General features: G+C 52.0%; 1 protein-coding gene across 1 annotated transcript; it reads left to right on the top strand.

Annotated features, from left to right (window-relative positions):
* Positions 1-11,813: 11,813 nt before the first annotated feature.
* Positions 11,814-18,922, top strand: LOC109310777 (chymotrypsinogen 2-like). The gene is made up of 7 exons (XM_019536134.1): positions 11,814-11,868; positions 15,059-15,162; positions 15,757-15,836; positions 16,221-16,299; positions 16,797-16,977; positions 17,389-17,522; positions 18,761-18,922. Exons 1-7 carry the CDS (start codon positions 11,814-11,816, stop codon positions 18,920-18,922), a joined length of 795 nt encoding a protein of 264 aa, XP_019391679.1.
* The last annotated feature ends 561 nt before the right edge of the window (positions 18,923-19,483 follow it).

The following is a 19,483-nucleotide window of genomic DNA, read 5'->3' as shown; positions in this document are numbered from 1 at the left end:
AGGCAGTGTTGGAGGACTGTCGCAAGCTGGTCAGCACACTCCCCATGCAACAGCCCAGAACCTGTGCACCCTGCAGCTCTTCCCTACCACTGCTACCAGCAGCTGAACACACAACCCCAGCCCTGACCCGACTCAGCCCACCCCGCACTCCCTCCAGACTCACCCTTGCCAGAACGGACCAGCTCCAGACTGGCCAGGACCTATGCATTCAGCCCTGCCCTTGGCCCACCCCATGCCTGCTCTGGACCATCCACCCATGATGAGCAGTGGTGGCAGTGACAGTAGCTAAGCAGAAGCTGCTGCTGGGCATGAGGGGAAAGTGGCCACCTCCCTCTCACCGCTGCTAGGTCCTCCTTGCTGCAGCTGCCCAGAACCTGAGCCCGGGCTGCCCTGCAGCTACTCTTCGCTGCTGTCATCACTGCCACCAGTGCCACCTTTGGGCCAGCCACCCAGCAGGGGTGCAGTGGCAGCAAAGAGGAGCCTCAGGGCAGCCCAGGCACAAGCTCTGGGCAGTCACAGCAAGAAGGACCCAGCAGCAATGGGGGGGAGATGGCCACTTCCCTCCCACCCGGCAGCAGCTTCTGCCTGGTTACTGTTGCTGCTCATGGTGGGCTGTGCTCATAGGTCCTGGCTGGTCTGGAGCTGGTCCACTCCAGCCAGGGTGCATGCAGAGTGGGTGTGCAGCAGGGCAAAGCTGAGGCCAGTGCTGTGCGCACAGGTCCCTGCCAGTCTCCATGAGGCTGGGGCCAAGTGGCAGCCAAAGCTGAAAGGAGCCTCTGCCACCTGGGCTGCCTAAAAATGGAGTCCAGCCATGAAGCTGCCCCAGCCCTGCTGCACACTTGGGGACAGCAGGACTCACCATGGGCTAGACAGCGCCTGGGCCAGGTGGGACCAAGGGACCCACTGGGGGCCAGACAAAGTCCTTCCATGGCTGGATCTAGGCCACAAGCCATATTTTGCCCACCCCTGGCCTTAGTGCACATAGCCAATGGCAGAGATGGAGCAGGAACCATAGAAAAAGATGCATAATCTAGTGCTTACAGCTGGGCTCTGGAGCCAGGAGAGCTAAGTGATGGCCACGCTGTGAATCAGCTTCCTTTTGCATAATGAGGAGAATACCCATGCCCGGGGGTGGTGATTAAAGTCTGGTTAGCAACTGTTTGGAAAGCCACTGTGTTCATAGATACAGTACTTAACGCTTGGGCTTGCTCAGCTTTTGAAGAATGATCTCCTTCTTTCTAAACTAATAGAAATAAGCTGATGCCACAAAATGGAAGGTACTGGCCAAAGTTTAGTAGGATTAATGAAGAGATTATATAATTATGACTGACAAGAAAATTATATTTTATAGCTTAGAAAAGCTTGGATTGATTAAACTGCCATGTTTCAGGGCATGTCCCTTGCAATTATCTTCTATGCGACAAGAGGGATGGAAAAAATCTCTGTATCCGGGAATACTGTTTTGGTATTGGCATTTCTAGCATTGTCCTCTGAAACAAACTGGTGTTACATTGTCAGGATAATGACTGAGGTGTAACATTTACTGTCTGAGCCCCCAAGGTCTGGAATAGCCTGCCGCCGGAGGTGGTTCAAGCACCTACTTTGAACACCTTAAAGAGAAACCTGGATGTTTTTCTTGCTGGGATCCTATGACCCCAGCTGACTTCCTGCCCCATGGGGCAGAGGGCTGGACTTGAGGATCTTCCAAGGTCCCTTCCAGCCCAAATGTCTATGAAATACCCCAGGACCTTCCACTACAAAGAACAACCTGCCAGGGCTCATCTAAAAGTCAGAAGGCTCAATCTATCAGCCTCTGGTGGATCTTAACAGCACCAGCAACATTACCTGAGAGTATGGGACAGGAAGGAACATATACTTTTCCCTACTGAAAATCCAGTGAGAATCTTATGCAGGAAAACTGTAAAAACCCAAGCAGGACTTCAAGCACCACCTGAAGGTTGGCAGGCCTATTCCTGCATAAAGCACATGGGTAAGGCAGGACTTCTCCATGAAGAAGGTGATTGGCAGTCTCCTTTGTGCCACACCAGAGTGCTGGCTCATATTTAAGCCTCTGAGTGAGGAAGACCACTGACTTACTCCAACTCCACTTCCCTCAGTGCATTAAAAAGAGAGTTTGCCCTCTGACATAGTCTGGGCCAAAGTGCCTTGGTCAGTCACAGAATTATTAATGAATGGCAACAGCACAGAAGACAAGCAAAGGTGAAAGGATTCATTCAGACCTTCATCTTCTATGGCATTTCCCCACTGCATCCTGCGCAGTTTTGCCCTAAGGGTAAAAACTCTTCCCATGGAGCTCCCAAACTGCTGCCTCTCCTCCAACTTCACCCTGGGCAGATGAGGGCAGGCCAGTGTCACCACTCCTAGCCCTGGCAGGTGGATCCTAAGTGGCGCATGCTTAGAATTTTAATTGCAAAAATCTATTCAGATCTCTCCTCTGCTCCCAGTTTCCATACTCAGCCCACTGCCAGGCCTGGGTCTCTCCCCAGCAATGACCAAATGGGACCCTCTGACTGGCAGGGACCCTCCAGATGCCCTGCCCTGTTGCTGGGAATGGCTGTATCACACACTCACCTCTGAGCAACTAACAATGGAGACAACCGGTTTCTCACTGCAGCACACTGGCTGCCCTAAGCATCAACCCACTCCACAGCGAGGGGCAATAGACCCCATCCCATCTCCCCTCACTCTTTCATAGGATCCCTTGCAATTATGTTCCTTCAGGCCATGTGTTCCCATGACCACAGCAATGAGAACCAAAGGGTCAGAGATCAGCCCCAAGGACTCACTGGGGAGCACCTCCCACTCTGTACAGCAATGAGGAGGGGAAATGTGAGCCTGGACATATCCCAGCCCTGGGTAGCTTGAACTTTCATTTGGCTCAGACCTTTATCTCCATGTCCCATGACACTGTTTTAGGCCCACCCCTGATGCCAGGATGTAGATGTTTGGAGGGAGAGGCCTCATGTTTTTCATGCCAGTGTGAAGACCACCGTGAGAGCTACTCCTTGCTAAATGGCACAGCTGACAACTTTCTCACCTCAGCCCCTTCCCGTTTCCATGGCCACTGGCTCACAAAGGACAAAAAAGGACTTCCCAGAGGACCAAAAATAAATTCTTATCCCCCTGCCTCCAAGCTGCAGTCAAACCCAGCTGCTGCTTCCCAGTGTTATCAAGGAGGCATTTGCAGCAGACTCCTTTGTTTCTCAGGATGTGGGGTTGAGAAGTGCTCACACTTGTGCTTCGCAGGCATGACTACCTGCCTGCACTGAGCTTCTCATGCCCAGAGAGGTAACACAGCACCTCAACACTGGTGCAGCAGCATGTGACATCCTCAGGCAGGGTACCTACAGATGTCCTAAGGCTTGAACTGAATAGAGCGGGTTATCCAGGAAATCAGCTAAGACATCTTGGAGGGGGTTGTGGGGCACAGAGACACATGGCCCTGCAGATATGGGGTAGCTTGAGACTTAAGACACCAGTCCCATTCCTAACTCAGAGTTCTCCTACTGACTACAGCTGGTGCCTTGGGAAAGGCGCTGTACGCTGCTTTCATCAACCGACTTTCAGACACAGCAGAGATTAGAAAATGGGCAGAGAAGATGTGACAAAGATGCTTGGAAAAGTAGGTTGTGCTTGATATAAGGCTGGCAAAGTCGGGGTTGTTTAGCCTTCAGAGGAGTTGGATTAGATGGGATTTGATTGTGGTGATCAGAATTATTGTGGGGATGGCAAAAATGGAGCCCTCCTCCCTTCTCCCCCTGGTGCTGACAGCTTTATGTTAGTTGCTGTCTTTATCCCAGGCAGTTAGCCAATAATCAGGCTGTACAGCATTTCTCCTTATGAAAGAAAAGGGAGGATGTAAACCAGGGTTATTCTTTGGTGTAAATTTGTTTGCTTACAAGAAGGCATTTGACATCCTGCTCTCCTGGAAACAAGCAATAGCTGGAAGCTCGTTGCGCACAAATCCCTGAACTTGCCATTCCAGTGAGCTCTGGAAGCGTTGTACGTCTGCTTCCTCTCACTCCTGTTTTCATTGCAACTTCTCCAGGCTGTTTGATTTAACACACACTGGCCATAACATAATATGCTAGCTCCTGCAATGGTGACTAGGCAATCCTTCCAGCTACAAGGCATAGCTCTGATCTCCTGTGTGGCCTGGAGCTTTGGGCAGTACTCTCACAAGTGTTACATAAAGGGCACATCAATACATGCTTTTATGTGCGCCTAAACTAATGAGCATTAAGGCAATTTAGGTGTGCATCTACACGGGTATCAAATTTAGGTATGAATAGCATAAAATTGCCATTTTTAAGGTACGGTAAGAGTGTGCATGTGTAGACCAGTGCCCTTAACATGCCTTAAAAATGGCTAATACATCTTAAATCAGCACATGTAAATGGGCTTGGGTGCTATATCCATTGAGCCTGAACAAGGGTATTGGGCTCCACTGGAATCAATAGGATTTGATACTCTTTTGATCAAAGACTCCCCTGCTGGCAACTGTTAGTGCCTTTAATCATAATAATATTCTAACTATAGATCTGTGGTACCAACAAAGAGGTACATGGGTCATTCATCACACAGTTTAAAATCAACCTTTGGAACTCACTGCTGAAGGCAGTCACCAGTTTAAGGACTGGTCTGGATCTTCAGTGGGAGGCACACTTAGGTAACAAGGTGACTGCGGAGCAGGCAGAGTTGTTCATGATTTTGTTGTGCACCTAAGTTCCCCATCTTTGTACCTGCTGTCATATTCCGGGGTTGTGTGAGCTAGCTTGCACCTGAGCATGGGGGAAGTGGAAGTCTATACCTTGCTGCCTGGCCTGGTTAGAAGTGGACTATAAAGGACAGAACAGGGTGATTCATTGACAGAAGGAACAGCTGAGACAATATAATGAAGCTCCAGTAACTAGTGAGTAACTCACAAGGGCTGGCACCCAGGACAGAGAACAAGGAAACAAAGCAGAGACAAACTGCCTAGAAAAAGGGCCACAGCAGGAACTCCACAATCTCAGACAGCATAAGCCTCCAAAGACATGGCTACTTAGACCTGTCCATCTTGCTGACATGCACTCTGCTTAGGTTTGACTTGCCTTTTTAATCCAAGGAAGCTGCCTGGTCTATAACAGCTGAGCAATAAGTTACCATGCTTTAGAAAGGTTGCCTGTCTGCTGTATTTCACTTCTGTTTGCACTCCCTTTCTTAAAGGGGTAAAGTCCACATTTAGAGCTGAGCCATCCGGCACTCACCGGTAGGCCATGGAGACAAAGGTGGCCATGACCTAAAGGCCTGGTCTCAGAGTCAAAGGAGGCAGAGGGCTTTACCTGCACCAGAAACTCTGCCTGGGCTGGCTTCAAGGGGTGCTCACAGAGAGACTGTAGAGCCTGGCGGTCTGAAACACTGAATTAGTGACAATGATGAAGTTCTGTGCTCACAAATCAATCATATGGAATCAGAGTAGTTCCTCCTCCATGCAGACCTGCACATTTGGCCTGATGAATTGTTGGTGGTACTCATCTTCCTTTGAATCATGAGGCATTTGCTCTGGTGGAAGCAGGAGCTGAGCTTGAGGCACCCCTTACCTGGTGGGTGTGGTTGATTTGCAGGTTCCCACATGAGTTCTGCTATGTCACATGAGTATTTCTTGTGCTTTCAGCACACCCAACTCAGCCCCTGAGACTGCATGGCCCTAAACTGATCCACGCTGTAGAGAGAAGTATCAAATATTGTGAAGACAGAATAAATCTCAAGAGAGAGAGGAAAAGAAAAAGTACACAGATGGGTAGCAAAAATAAATCACATCCTTAAGGAAAAAGAAGATCGGAGATGCACTCCACACTGTTTAGATATTATTAAACTTTGGATTTCAAAGTCTTTTAGGACAGGAATTTGCTTGAGGGTATCACTGAATTCTGTTTGCCCCTCCCTACCCCTTTCTCTTCCTCCGCCATCCCTGGTATTTCTTGAGCACCCTCAGGATGTCTCAATCACAAGCTCTGTAAACCTCCCTGAAGCCTGAGATTCCCATCTCATTGGATAAACAGTAGGGCTGTGTGAAGCTTTGGGTGGTGATTCAATTCGGAGGAGATTTGGCCTGATTCAGTGGCTGAATCTTTGAATCCGAATTGAATCAGGGGACCAATTTAAAGGTCCAAATTGATTCAAACCTCTCCGAATCTTCAGAAAAGATTCGGGCAGCTTTGATGATTTGGGCAGTCCCCAGCTCCCAGCTAGTAAGTACTGGGAGGGGGAGGGGGCTGAGGGAGGGGACCATGGGGGGACCCCTGCCAGGCCCTCTGACCCCCACCCACTCCCTCAGCCCCCCCATGGCTGCCCACACCCACCCCAGCTCTGTACTTAAAAAAAAAGCCCCACTGCACACTGGGTGCTGCTGGGTGGGAGGAGGCAATCCCCACTTCCCCGTGCTTCATGGGGTGCTCTGCATGAGTCCACTGATCCCCCCCAACTTCCCCAGCCTCCCCCCATGGGTGCCCCACCCAGGCCAGCTCCGGCCCTTTAAGAAGAAAAAACCCCAAGAAAAGCCCCAGGACTCACCGCTGGGGGTTGCGGCCTCAGGGCTTCAGGAGCTCATGCAGAGCCCCCCACATGGCGGGGGGCAGCGGGGGGCAACAGGGATCACCCCCTGCTGGCAGGAGTGGTGAGTCTGGGGCAGTTTCCTTTTTTTTTTCTTCAAGGGCTGGAGCTGGCCCAGGCAGGGCACGCATGGGGGGCTGGGAGAGCAAGAGGGACAAGGGGGGCTCATGCAGAGCCCCCTATGCAGTGTGGGGCAGTTGGGGGCAGTGGAAATCGTCCCTTGCCCAGCAGCACCCGCTGAGTTCGTGCTTTTTTTTTAATGAGTGCCAGGAGCTGGGGCAGCCACTGCCGGGTTGGGAGAGGGGTGGTGGATGGGCCTGGCCTGGCTGATTCGAAGATTTGGAGATTCAGCAGCCAAATCTCTGAGTCAGATTCAGCTGAATTGAATCGGGACAGTGATTCAAATCACCGCATCAAATCACTGTCCCCTGAATCGGCCGAATCTGAAGCGAATACTAGCTGCTTCACACAGACCTAATAAACAGGCACTTTTCTCAGCACCATATGAAACTAACAGCTGCAAATTCACCCTGGTTTCACCTGCCCCTGGGATTCAATGTCAAAGGAATCAGGAACATTCCTGTGTGCTAACATTAATGTATAAAAAGAGCCCTTGAGATCTGAGGGAACTGTGGTTGCTATGGCTGTGTAAGACTATCTAGGAGGTGATGCAGAAGATTCAAGTCAGCAAAGAGGAGCAAATCAAAGGAAGTGATTCTTGCACTATTGTCGAGGCCTCACCTGGAGTACAGCGTGCAGTTTTGGACTCCACACTTCAAGAGGGATGTGGACAGTCTGGAAGCAGTCCAGCACGGAGGAACAAAAATGATTTAGGGCTTGGGAAGCAACATTTATGAGAAAAGGCTGAAAGAGCTGGGTTTATTTAGTCTGGAGAAGAAAACACTGAAGGGGGATTTGATAACAGTCTTCAAATACCTGAAAGGTGACTGATTACAAAAAGGATGGAAATGGACACTTCTTAGCCTCCTCCCCGCTCTCCCTGATCTTGTTCATCTGTGCCATCAAGCCCCTGGCCCAGCACCCGCTGCAGGGCTCAGGGGTCCGTGGAGTCCACATCCTGGGCCGCAGCAACTGAGAGGCCAAGGTCCTGGCTTACATGGATGATTTGAACAGCCTGTCCTGGAACAAGTGGTTGGCAGAGAGAGGCCTGGCGCACACTCAGGTATATGAGGCAGTGGCAGGGGCCAAGCTCAACGTGAGCACCTGCCTTGCCGTGGGCGAGCTCGGGGACCTGGAGTCCCTGGGGGTCTCTGTTCCCTGCGAGGGCATCAGGATCCTCAGGATAGATTTCGACCCTGAGCTGAGTGGCAGGACAGTGTGGAAGAAGACAGAGGCAAAGGTAAGCAGAGACAGGGGCTGTGGCACATGCGTGCCCTTTGCACTGGGGGGGGGCACGCCGTGTTTGTGAAGGCGGTGTTGTTACCAGTGCTTCTGTACATCGCACTGGTCTTCCCCACTTCTGAGCATGTCACCCACAGGATCCAGAGGGCCATGTGCGTCTTCTTCTGGGGCTCCAGATGGGAAAAGGCCGCCCAGAAGACCTTGTAAAGGACAAGGTATCTGGGGGCATGGGCATGCCAGACATCCTCCTGTTCCTGTGGGCCAAGTATACGGGCCTGATCTGCAAGCTGGTGGCAGACGCAGAAGCCACTTGCCTGGTGAGATACTTTGCAGGGCACATCCTGAGACACTGGTGGGTGTTCACCCCAACCAACCACAGACCGTGGCTCATGGGCTCACCGTGACTCTATGAGAGCCTGAACCAGTGCCACAGTTTGTACGGCCTGCAGAGCGCAGGCCCCGCGACCATGAGCAACCACAAGAAAATCCAGTGAGACAGTGAGGCTGAGGGACACCATGTCGCCCGTGGACCTGCTCCTGGGCAATGCATGCCAGGCTGTGTGGGAGTGCCTTGATCACAAGGACCTGCACAAAGATCACAAGGACCTGAACTGGCTCATAGCCCACCAAGCCCTGCCAGCGAGGGCCCAGAGACATAGAGAGGGGCAGTTGGGGAGACCCAGCTGCCCGTGGCCCAACTGCCACAGAGCCACCGAGACAATCAACCATGTCCTTTGGCTCTGCACGTGAGCCAAAGAGGTATGGACAAGGGTGAAGCAGCTCTGCGAAGCGGTGACTGGCATGAGCTGGTTAACCAGAGAAGCGGTGCTGTACGGACACCTCGCCAAACACCAGGGGAACCCGTTGCCCCGTTTCGACCAGTTTGCATCCTGGGTCAGGAGCGCACTGTGGAAGGCCACGAACCTCCTGCTGTGCAGTCACACGGACGTAGGGGTAGTAGGCTGTGTGAAAATGGCTCTGGGCGAACTCCAGACCTACTACCAGAAATCGGTAATGGAGGACGGAGAGGACGCAGCCAAAGCCACCTGGCACAGAGACATGTGGCACAGGATCATCCAACGTCCCCTGAGTGGAGAATTGGGCGGTGACAGAGAGGAAGAGGAAGAGACAAGAGGAACCAAGGACAGCAACAGCAGCAGCAGGTCTTCCAGCGGGAGCTGGAGTGACAACAACATAGACGACAGGTGAACTGAGTATGTGACCCCGCAAGTGGGGCAGGGATGGAAAGAAAGTGTTGCCTGGTCCAAGGAACCAGGATTTGCTTATTTTAGGTGTGTTGCATGGGATGTGGATATTGTAAAGGGTTCAGGTGGCCAGCAGGCCTTTGTACGGGTACGCAAGTGCAGTTTTTGTAATGGGTGAAACTTTTTTTTTTTGTGGTGTGATACTAGGAATGTAGCTATATATAACCTGATATAGCTATAGATAGATATACACACACACACACACACACATACATATACACACACACACATATTTTTACAAAAAAAAAAAAAAAATTCTCAGCCTCCTCCCTTGCTTGCTCCAAGAGCCTTACGGCTAAGGGCAAGCAAAACTCAAGGGCATTCGAACCACAAGCCTCCAGGCATGGGCGTGCAAGTAGGATGCCCACCAAAAGTTTTGGAAACATCTGAAGCCCCATATGGGGGTGGAGGACGTTTGCCGGTAGTAGGGCCACTTATGGTTCTGGACTGACTCTTGGGTTTGGAATTTGTTTTGGCTGATTTGGCTTGGAACATGAAAAATTTAAATTAAAAAAAAATCTCTGTGATAGGGGACAAGGCCTAGGAGCAATGGCCTCAAGCTGCAGCAGGGAAGATTTAGGTTGGAGATTAGGAGGAACTTTATGTGAGGGTGGTCAAACATTGGAACAGGCTGCCTGGAAAAGTTGTGGAATCTCCATGCTTGGAAGTTTTCAGGCACAGGTTAGACAAGCGCTTGGCCAGGAAGCTGACTTCAGGGGTGACACTGCCTTGAGCAGGGGTCTGGGCTAAATGACCTGTGAGTTCCCTTCCAGTCCTTCTTTCCTATGACCCTACAATCCTAAACCCTGGAGACAGACTAGAAGCCCCAGGACAGCTTGAAAAAGTTGGTAGCATGCTGTGGAGGAAAGGCCTGGAGTGGGGGCCCTGCAGGGACCTGTGCACTCCAGGCAGGGGAGCTGCCTCTAGTCGGTTTGATTCCTTCTGTCCATGGAAAAATGAGGGGTTGCCTTTGCAAGTAAATAGAACATACCACACCTTGAGCTGTTCACCCAGGCTTGATTTGCAGCCTGCCCAGCTATTTAAGAGGAGACTTGCAATGACCACAGAGATGACCAGCTCTACCAGGCAGTATGTTTGGTTTGGAAAGATGGGCAGGTGCTCACACAGCCAACCAAAGTCAGACGAAGACACCAAAGTCAGATATGGGCCTGGTTTTCTAGGGGGAAATGAAGTGGCATAAGAATGGGTGGGCATGAGTCCTAGGCACTGCCTAAGGGTACCTTCCCTTCACCAGCTCCAGCTCCAGCAGCAAGGAAGGCAGAGCAGGGCCGTGGTGCATGGTGCATGGTGCAGGAGCAGCAGCCAGGGTGTTGCAGATGATATTTTTTTTGCTGCCAAAAATCAGTGGGTTCTTTTGGCCACTCAGCACACACATCATGCCATGTCCCCCAGCAGCAGCCAACCTCCAACTACTGCCCCTGCCCCACACACCACTGCTGCCCAGGGGGCAGTACAGGCCATTTATACTCCTGGGCTAATGCCAGCATGCCAGGTCACTGGCTCTTCACTCCTGATACCAAAGACCAGCTCGGTCCTCTCTTGATGCTCCCTGCACTTCCTATCCTCCTCTGTGAAGAAATCCTGGTTCCCCTACCCCAGAGCGGATCCAACAATGGGGCAAAAGCAGATGCGGCAGTGCTCACTCCCCTCCACCCCAGACCCTGCACCGAGAGCTGATCCATGGCCCTGCCTAAAAGGGGTGTAACTGTGCTGCCACACCATCCCCCCATGCACCTTGCCCCTAACCCTGCCACAGAAAATCTGAGGGGCATAGCACAGCTCATCTCACCAACAGCAACTACTGCACTATGCAAAGAGAAAGCACTTCCCATCCGACTAATGGGAACACAAGCAACGAAGCTATGTCAGCTTCTGTCTGTGCAGGTGGTAGGCTATATCTCTCTGGGCAGTATGTGTTACCATGCCTGGTCAACACGGGTTCTGTGTCTGCTCTGATTGAGGAGCTTAGTCCTTAGGTTCAGCTGTATCCCCCCAATGACCATGAGTTAATTCCCCAAGGATACCAAAGAATATGCTGAGGTGCATGGGCTGTAGTCTACTGGTGAGACTATTATTTGAAGGAAGGGCAGGCAGATGATAAACCAAACTAGGGGGTGTGAGGAGATGCAGTCTCCTCCCTAGAGAGGTTGGCAGGACACCAAAGGGCTGGGATGAGAAGAGCTGCTCACTCAAGATAAAGGCAAGATTCAAGAGTGTCTCCCTGATGGGCCTGCTCTTCAGGCCTCAGCCCATCAGTTCTTGCTCATGGGAAGTTCCCCAGCTTTCTGATCTCCCACAGAGCAGCTGCTGATATCCCATAACCTGATGCAGCCCAGTATCCTGCCAGCCTGCCCCTGATTCTCTGCCCATGGCTTCCCCAGGCCTGGTGTGACACAGCTGCCCCATTATCTCCCAAGGTCTCCAGATAGGAGAGCAGCAAATTGGTGCCTGTTCCTTTCCCAAGCACCTCCTCACTCAGAGCTGCCTTGGTCTGGTATATAATGGGACAAGATCCATGGAGCGCTTTCTGTTACCCACACGAGAAGCAGAATGGCTTTCCTTTGGATCCTGCCCTGTCTGGCCTTCATCAGCACCGCCTGGGCAGGTAATCTTGATGCTGAGGGCAAGTGCTGTAAGTCACCTAGACCTGGATGTGGGAGAAAGAGAGACATGGGGCTGGGGCCTCCTGAAAGGGGTTTCAGGAAGGGTGGCTGACCCAGGAGGTCAGTGCTCCAAATAGTGGGACACCAGCCCCATCACTGCCCAGCCACAGCTAGAATGCACTCGGAGCCCCTGGGCCTCTGCACAGTCATTCCCTGTGATGAACCCCAAGGGGCCTGGATAACTCTATGATCTAGCAGGGATTACGGAGACCTGGTGGGACTCCTCACACAACTGGAGTGTTGCTATAGAGGGCCACACCCTGCATAGAGGGGACCAGGTGGAGAAGAAAGATGGAAGCATTGCTCTCAATGTGAAAGAGGAGTACATCTCCTTGGAGGCCGACATAGGCTCCAGAAATGGACAGCTTGAAGCTCTCTGGTTCAAGTTGCAGGGTGAGTGGGGGCACACTGAGAGAGACCTAACTGTAGGTGTATACTACAGACCACCAAACCAGGGGGAGGAACTCAGTCTGGAGTTCGCTCGAGAATTGACTGTGGCTGCACATGTAACATGGTTGTCTTGGGCAATTTTAGTTATCCAGACATCTCCCGGGAGGGACGCTCGGCCACGTTGGATCAGTTGTGATCCTTCCTGACCTGTGTCAAGGAGCTCTTCCTGACTCAGGAGGTGCGTGGGCCAACCGGAAGTGATGCTCTGCTATACTTGGTCCTGGCCAAAGGAAATGATCTGGTGACCGACTTAAATATAGAAGGAAGTCTGGGCGACAGCGATTATGAAACCGTTGTGATCACTGTCCATTGCAAGGCAAACAAATCGGATAGCAGGATTGAAGTCTTGGACTTAAAAACGCAAATTTCAACAAGCTTAGGTCACTAGTACAGCAAGTGTTGTGGGACCAGGGATGGAAGGCGAAAGGTATGCATGAAGAGTGATTGTTCCTTAAGGCCATGATCTTTGAAGCACAAAGGAAGCCCATTCCCATGTGGAGAAAAGGTAACAGAAGAGCTGGGAAACACTTTTGGCTAAACAGGGAAATCATGGTCCTCTTAAGAAAGAAGAGGCTCAGGGTGGGCCCCAAGGAAGACTGTTGCACGATGGCCCACATTTTCAGGGAACAGATAAGACAGGCTAAAGTGGCAATCTAACTTAGGTTAGCAATGGGAATCAAGGACAACAAGAAGTTCTTCTTTAGGTACATAGGGAATAGGAGGAAAACAAATGGGACTGTGGGGCCATTGCTCAACAACTCAGGAGAGCTGGTTACCAGGAGAAAGCCGAATCCCTGAATGACTGCTTCATCTCAGTCTTTCACCGGACCAAGGGGAAAACCATGCCAGATGAAGTAGAGTATGAGCACGGTAGCAATAATCGTCTTCCTACTATTGTTGTAGAATTGGGGTATGACCAATTAAAAAAATTAGACATATACAAGTCAGCAGGATCTGATGATCTTTATCTGAGAGGGCTGAAGTAGCCGGCTGATGTCATTGCAGAACACCTGGCAAAACTCCTCCACAGCTCGTGGCAATGTTGTGCCCATCCACAAGAAGGGCAGGAGGGAGGACCCAAGTGACTATAGGCCAATCAGTCTAACTTTCATCCTAGGGAAAATCCTAGGAAAGTTCATCAAGAAGTCTATCTGTGATAAGTTTGCAGAAGGTAAGATTCTGAGTGACAGCCAGCATGGCTTCATTGCAGGCAGGTCTTGCCTTACCAACCTTATCTCCTTTTATGACCAGGTAACTCGCCACCTGGACATGAGAGAGCAGGTTGATATTGTATACCTTTACTTCCAAAAGGCCTTTGATCTAGTGTCCCATGATGTCCTCATGTGAATATTGGAGGATTGTAGGCTTAACTCCAAGACAGTCAGGTGGGTGAGAACCTGGCTGCAGGATAAGACCCAGAGAGTCGTAGTGAACAGATCTGGTGAGAAGTGGGCAGTGGTGCCCTGCAGGGGCTGGTGCTCAGTTCAGTACTTTTCAACATCTTAATTAACGATTTGGATGTGGGGGTGAAGAGCTCACTGGCCAAGTTCATGGACAGCACCAAGTTACAGGGAAGTGTGGTCATGCTTGAAGGTAGGCTATAGATACAGGCAGACCTAGACAGGGTAGCAAGTTGGGCGGATCAGAATCTGATGAAGTTCAGCATTGAGAAATGTAAAGTGCTGCACCTGGGGACAAGCAACCCATAAGACACCTTCAGACTTGGCAGCACCAAACTGACCAGCAACATGAATGAAAAGGACCTGTGGGTAGTAATAGAGCACAGTATGAACATGAGCCGGCAGTGCGATGCTGTAGCCAGTAGGGCAACTAATACTCTGGCAGGCATCAATCGATGCATCTCCAGCAAAACCAAGGAGGTGATTCTTCCACTCTACTCAGTACTGGTGAGACTGCAGCTGGAGCACTGCATCCAGTTCTGGGCACCGCACTTTAACATGGACGCGGACAAGTTTGAGAGAATCCAAAGAAGAGCCACACGTATGATCAGAGTCTTACCCAGCAAGCCGTATGAGGAAAAGCTGAGGTACCTGGGACTCTTCAGCCTGAGGAAAAGAAGGCTGAGAGAGGACCTGGTAGCAGCTTCCCACTACACTAGGGGAGTACATCAAGGGCTCAGTTCACCAGGGCATCCAAGGGGAAAACCAGGGGTAATGGCCACAAATTCCTGGAAGATCAATTCAGGCTCAACATTAGGCAAAACTTCTTCACAGTCAGGCTGTCCAGAGCATGGAATAAGCTCCCTCCAGAGGTGGTGCCATTGGCAATGCATAGCAGGTGCAGGTGCACCCCCTGAGATTGGCCGTGCACCCCCTGGAAGCGCCAGTCACAAAACCGGAGGTGTCGATGGAAGTGCACTTCTGGTTTTGCCAGTTTCACTGCTGGTGGTTCTGGGCTCAGCGATCGGCCTCCGGGGGACTCACCCCCCCAGTCGGCAATCTGGTGCCTCCCCAGACTTGGGAGGCACCAGTTGCCCATGGGTGGTACAATCACCTATCCTGGAAATCTTCAAGAGGAGACTGGACAGTCACCTTGCTGTGGTCACCTGACCCCCAGTTATCTTTCCTGCTTGGTGCAGGGGGGCAGACCCAAAATGATCTTCCAAGGTCCCTTCCAGCATTACAATCTATGAATCTATGAACACCCTTGCTGTCTCTCCAGGCTGCGGCACCCCTGCCATTCAGCCAATCATCAGTGGCTATGCCCGGATTGTGAATGGTGAGGAGGCGATTCCTGGTTCCTGGCCCTGGCAAGTCTCCCTGCAGGTGAGAGCCCAACAGCCCCTTGTGCCCAGATGGGACACAAACCCAGGAGGGGCCCAACTTTGAAGGAGCAGGGCGCAGCTGAGCAGAGGGCAGGGTGTGGTGCTCCATGCAGGTGGTCCCACCCACTCAGAGCTGGCAGCTGCAGGTTCCCAGCTAAGTGCAGGTTACTGGGTCTTCCTGTGCCAAGGTAGCCAGTGGAGCTCAGGTACTTTCTGGAAGAGGAGGCCTCCTTCTGGGATCTTTGGGTAGAGTGCCCCAACTTGTGCCAGAGGGGCTGCCCAGCAGTGGAGCACTATGGGCAAAGCTGGCTGTAAGCTTGTTCCCATCAGGTGAACTACTGTGCTCACAGCTATGTGAAACTGGGGAAAAGGCTTTTGCTGAGCTCAGAGGATGCTGGCTCAGACCCCGTGACTCAATGTCTGTGCTCACTTGCAGGGCTTTTGGGACAGTGTGGGTCTTTGCAATGGGGAAAAAGACTGGAAAAGCATCTCTGTAGGAGCCAGGCTGGCAGGATTGGATCCAGAGGAAGGGGTGTCCCTGGCGCGTGCCTACCCCACGGCCGAGGTTGTTCATTGTCTCCTCTCCCCATCACAGGATAATACTGGGTTCCATTTCTGTGGCGGCTCCCTGATCAGTGAAGACTGGGTGGTGACTGCAGCCCACTGTGGGGTCAAGTAGGTGCCCTGCTTTTGCCCTCCTGCACAGTGGAGTCATTGGGGACATAGAACGAGACAGGGAGGACTGGAGATAATTTGGTTGGATTGAAACTGCATGAAAGTCTGGATCTTCTCAGGGAACTGCGCTGGGGTGGATGAGGTGCAGCAGGGCACCAGGTTCCTGCCACAGGGGCTGCTTCACAAGATCCATCTGTGGTTGATGCCTGCTGCTCCATCAATGCCCTGCCTCCATCCTTGCATAGAGGCTTCCCAGTAGCCATGCCAGAGTGTGACTGGCTAAGAACCACTCTGCAGAGCCTCTATGAAAAGCTCAGGGCAGTAGGAGGAAAGGTGCACTTCATGTCTCCTGAGTGTGACTTCCCTGTGCTTCCCCCTCTGCAGGACAACTGACCGTGTGGTGCTGGGTGCATTTGACCTGGGCTTTCTAGGAGAGGATGTACAAGTCCTGAAAATTGCCCAGGTAGGTGGCTGGCTCTGTGCTGTGCCCACCCCGAGGCTGCCCAGGATCCCACCGCTCTCCATGGGGCCAGGCTAGAGCATCATCCTCTGTCACTGAGGGGAGCCTGGGACATACCCACTTTGCCACATGCACAGAGCTTTGCATGCCCATCACACCCCATCTGAATGTGTAGTGAGTGCACAGTAAGAGCACTGTGGTTCCCGTGGGGCAAAGGACATGGTCTCCCTGGGCTCTCAGTGGTGGTAGAACTGGCCTCCATGGGTCTTGCTGTGAGAGGACCTGGTCACCCTGGGCTCCTGCTGGGGGAGCCGTGTCCTCCGCTTGAGTCCTGTGCTGGTGGAATTAGTCTCTGTGGGTCCTGGAGACATCATCCCTGGTCTCTGTGGGTCTGTTGGGGTATGACCTGGTCTGTGAGGGTCCTGTGCAGTGGTCCCTGATCAGTGTGGGGTTTCCTGGATACCACCAGGTCTCAGAGTGTTGCTCTGTTTCTCTGACAGGTTTTCAAGAACCGCAATTTCAACATGCTCACACTCAGAGATGACATCACTCTGCTGAAACTGGCCACTCCAGCCAAAATGACGGCCCGTGTGTCTCCTGTGTGCCTGCCTGAAGCCACCGAATACTTCTCTGGAGGCATAACCTGTGTCACCACAGGGTGGGGCCTGACCAACCCCAATGGTGAGGTCTCTGAGCATGCACGCTGCTCCTGCTGCTCACAACCCTCACCACCTGAGAGCATTCGGGGCCCAGCCGGGTGATACTTCCAGCCAGCTGCCCCCGCTAACTCAGCTCTTGCCCCTCTTCTCAACTCCTCCACCTCCACTCATTCTTTGGGAACACAGTGGACCAGCTAAGGGGACCAAAACTGGCACCCCGAGTCCTGTGTATGCCACAGTCCCTCCTGTTGGAGCCCCAGCCTGTTTTTCCCCCTGTGCAGACTGTGAGGACCTGAGGCTCCAAGGTAGCTCTGTCCTGTTCTGGGTCTGCTGGGGTAGAAAGTACCAGGAATGCATGCCCAAGGACCTGGGGGCCTGTGCACTGTGCACTGTTCTACTGAATGCTTTCCTTGTTCCTTGCCATGTTTTGCAGCTCAGAAGACCCCTGACAAGCTGCAGCAGGTGGCCCTTCCACTCCTGACTAATGTACAGTGCAAGTCATACTGGAGCTACAGGATCAAGGATTGCATGGTCTGCGCAGGTGCCAAGGGAGCCTCCTCCTGCATGGTACCCATCCCTCCACCCAGCCTTCCTTTACCTTACTTCCAGGCTCTCCATCTGCCCAGGAAGCCCCAGTACCCTGAGGATGCTCACCTTCTAGCCATTTCCTTGCTCCAGCTCTTCCTTCCACTGTCTCCATCACTCCATCTAGTCATTTGGATGACAGGACTGAGTGCAAACTAAGCAGATTTGCAGGTGACACCAAGATGGGTGGAGTTGCAGACACTCTGGGGGGTAGGGCTAGAATCCAGAATGACCTGGAAAGACTGGAGAAGTGATCTGCAATCAGTCAGATGAAATTCATTACATTTCTGCACTTGGGATTAAATAACTGGACCCACAAATATATATTGCCTGAGCTGCAGTACTGCAGATAAAGACTGAATAGGAGCCAACAGCGTGCTTTTGCTGAAAAAAAGCCAACACTGGATTATATTAATAGGAGTGTCACTTGTAAATCAGGAGAAGTGAGTCTTCCACTCTTTTCAGCACCAGTGAGGCCTCACCTGGAGTGTCGTGTCCAGACTTCAGAAGAGATGTGGACAGATTGGAATGAGTCTAGCAGAGTGACAAAAATGGCTAGGGGCCTGTGAAGCATGACTTATGAGGAGAGGCTAGAAGAAGTAGGGTTATTTAGCCTGAAGAAGACAAGATTGATAGCAGTTTCAAACACCTGCAGGGAAATTATAAAGAGGATGGAAATAGCCTTTGCTCTGTGACTACATGGGACAGGACTAAGAGCACTGGCTTCAAAGTGCAACAGTGGAAATTTAGGTTGGAGATTAGGAAGAATTTTCCGACTGTGAGGGTGGTCAAGCATTCGGAAAGACTACCTAGAGGAGTTGTGAACTCTCTGTTCTTGGACATTTTCAAAGCAGCTTGGACAGACAGTTTGGCCAGGAGGTTTAGGCCAGGACAATCCTGCCCCAAGCAGGAGACTGGATTAGATGCCCTGATGAGGTCCCTTCTAGTCCTACCTTTCTATAATCCCATGCCTGCATCCACTACTGCACTAGTCTCACCGCACAGTAGCTATGCTCCTCTCCATCCACCCCTCCTCATCCCTGCCTGTGGTCCCTGCACTCACTCTCTTGGATATACTGATCCATCCGTGAAAGCACATACGCACTCCCTGAAGCTTTTTTCTGTTGAAGAGCGAGGGGTGGTGGGCAGATCCTCGATGATTTGTTTCACAGGATTGAAGGCTCCCCCACCCCAACCTCCTGCTGCTGTTTCTCTTGCAGGGTGACTCTGGTGGCCCCCTGGTGTGCCAGAAGGATGGCATCTGGACCCTGGTGGGGATCGTCTCTTGGGGAAGCAACACCTGCTCCCCCTCCAGCCCCGGTGTTTATACCCGTGTCTCCAAGCTCAGGCCCTGGATCAATGAGATCATAGCAGCCAATTAATGTTGGCAGTGCAATTAATGTTGGCAGTGGCTCCCATGTGAACAGTCAATAAAGGACACCTCAGAGCCTGGCCTCAGCTGCTCTGTGCTCTTGCTTTAGGACAGTGCTGATCTGTAGGGGGCAGGATTCAGGCAGAAGCACAGACCCCCTGTGGCATCCTGCCTATGCACCAAGAGCTGGGGGAGCTTCATAACACATTCCCCAAATCCTTGGGGGTCCCCAAAGGGTGGCTGTCTTTCCCAGAAGGTACGAGCTCATGGAGGCTGGCACCAGGTACCTTGAGAGTTCAAAAGGAGATGGGATGCACACCTTGCTGGGGTTATTTGACACCAGCAGTCTTTCCTGGCCCGAGCAGGGGGACTGGACCCGACAATCTCACAAGGTCCCATCCAGCCCTAAACTTCTGTGACTCTGTGACGGCAGTGGCCTAGTGTAGCACCAGGGTGAGCACTATCACAACCTAGCTAATGCAAACCAGTGCCACAGCCACACCCCCAGAGCTCTCACCGCTGCTCAAGGGTCCCTCCTGAAATCAGTGGTATATTCCTAACCATCCAGCCC

Source organism: Crocodylus porosus, unplaced genomic scaffold (genome assembly GCF_001723895.1).
Source record: "Crocodylus porosus isolate Cpor-Errol unplaced genomic scaffold, CroPor_comp1, whole genome shotgun sequence".
Classification (NCBI taxonomy): Eukaryota; Metazoa; Chordata; order Crocodylia; family Crocodylidae; genus Crocodylus; species Crocodylus porosus.
Note: the sequence above shows the minus strand (reverse complement) of the source record. Positions and strands in the feature narration are given on the sequence as shown.

Coding starts and splice junctions, on each gene's coding strand:
- LOC109310777 (XM_019536134.1), top strand. CDS start 11,814: ATGGCTTTCCTTTGGATCCTGCCCTGTCTGGCCTTCATCAGCACCGCC. Junction 11,869..15,058: donor CATCAGCACCGCCTGGGCAG/GTAATCTTGATG, acceptor CTGTCTCTCCAG/GCTGCGGCACCCCTGCCATT. Junction 15,163..15,756: donor CCTGGCAAGTCTCCCTGCAG/GTGAGAGCCCAA, acceptor TCCCCATCACAG/GATAATACTGGGTTCCATTT.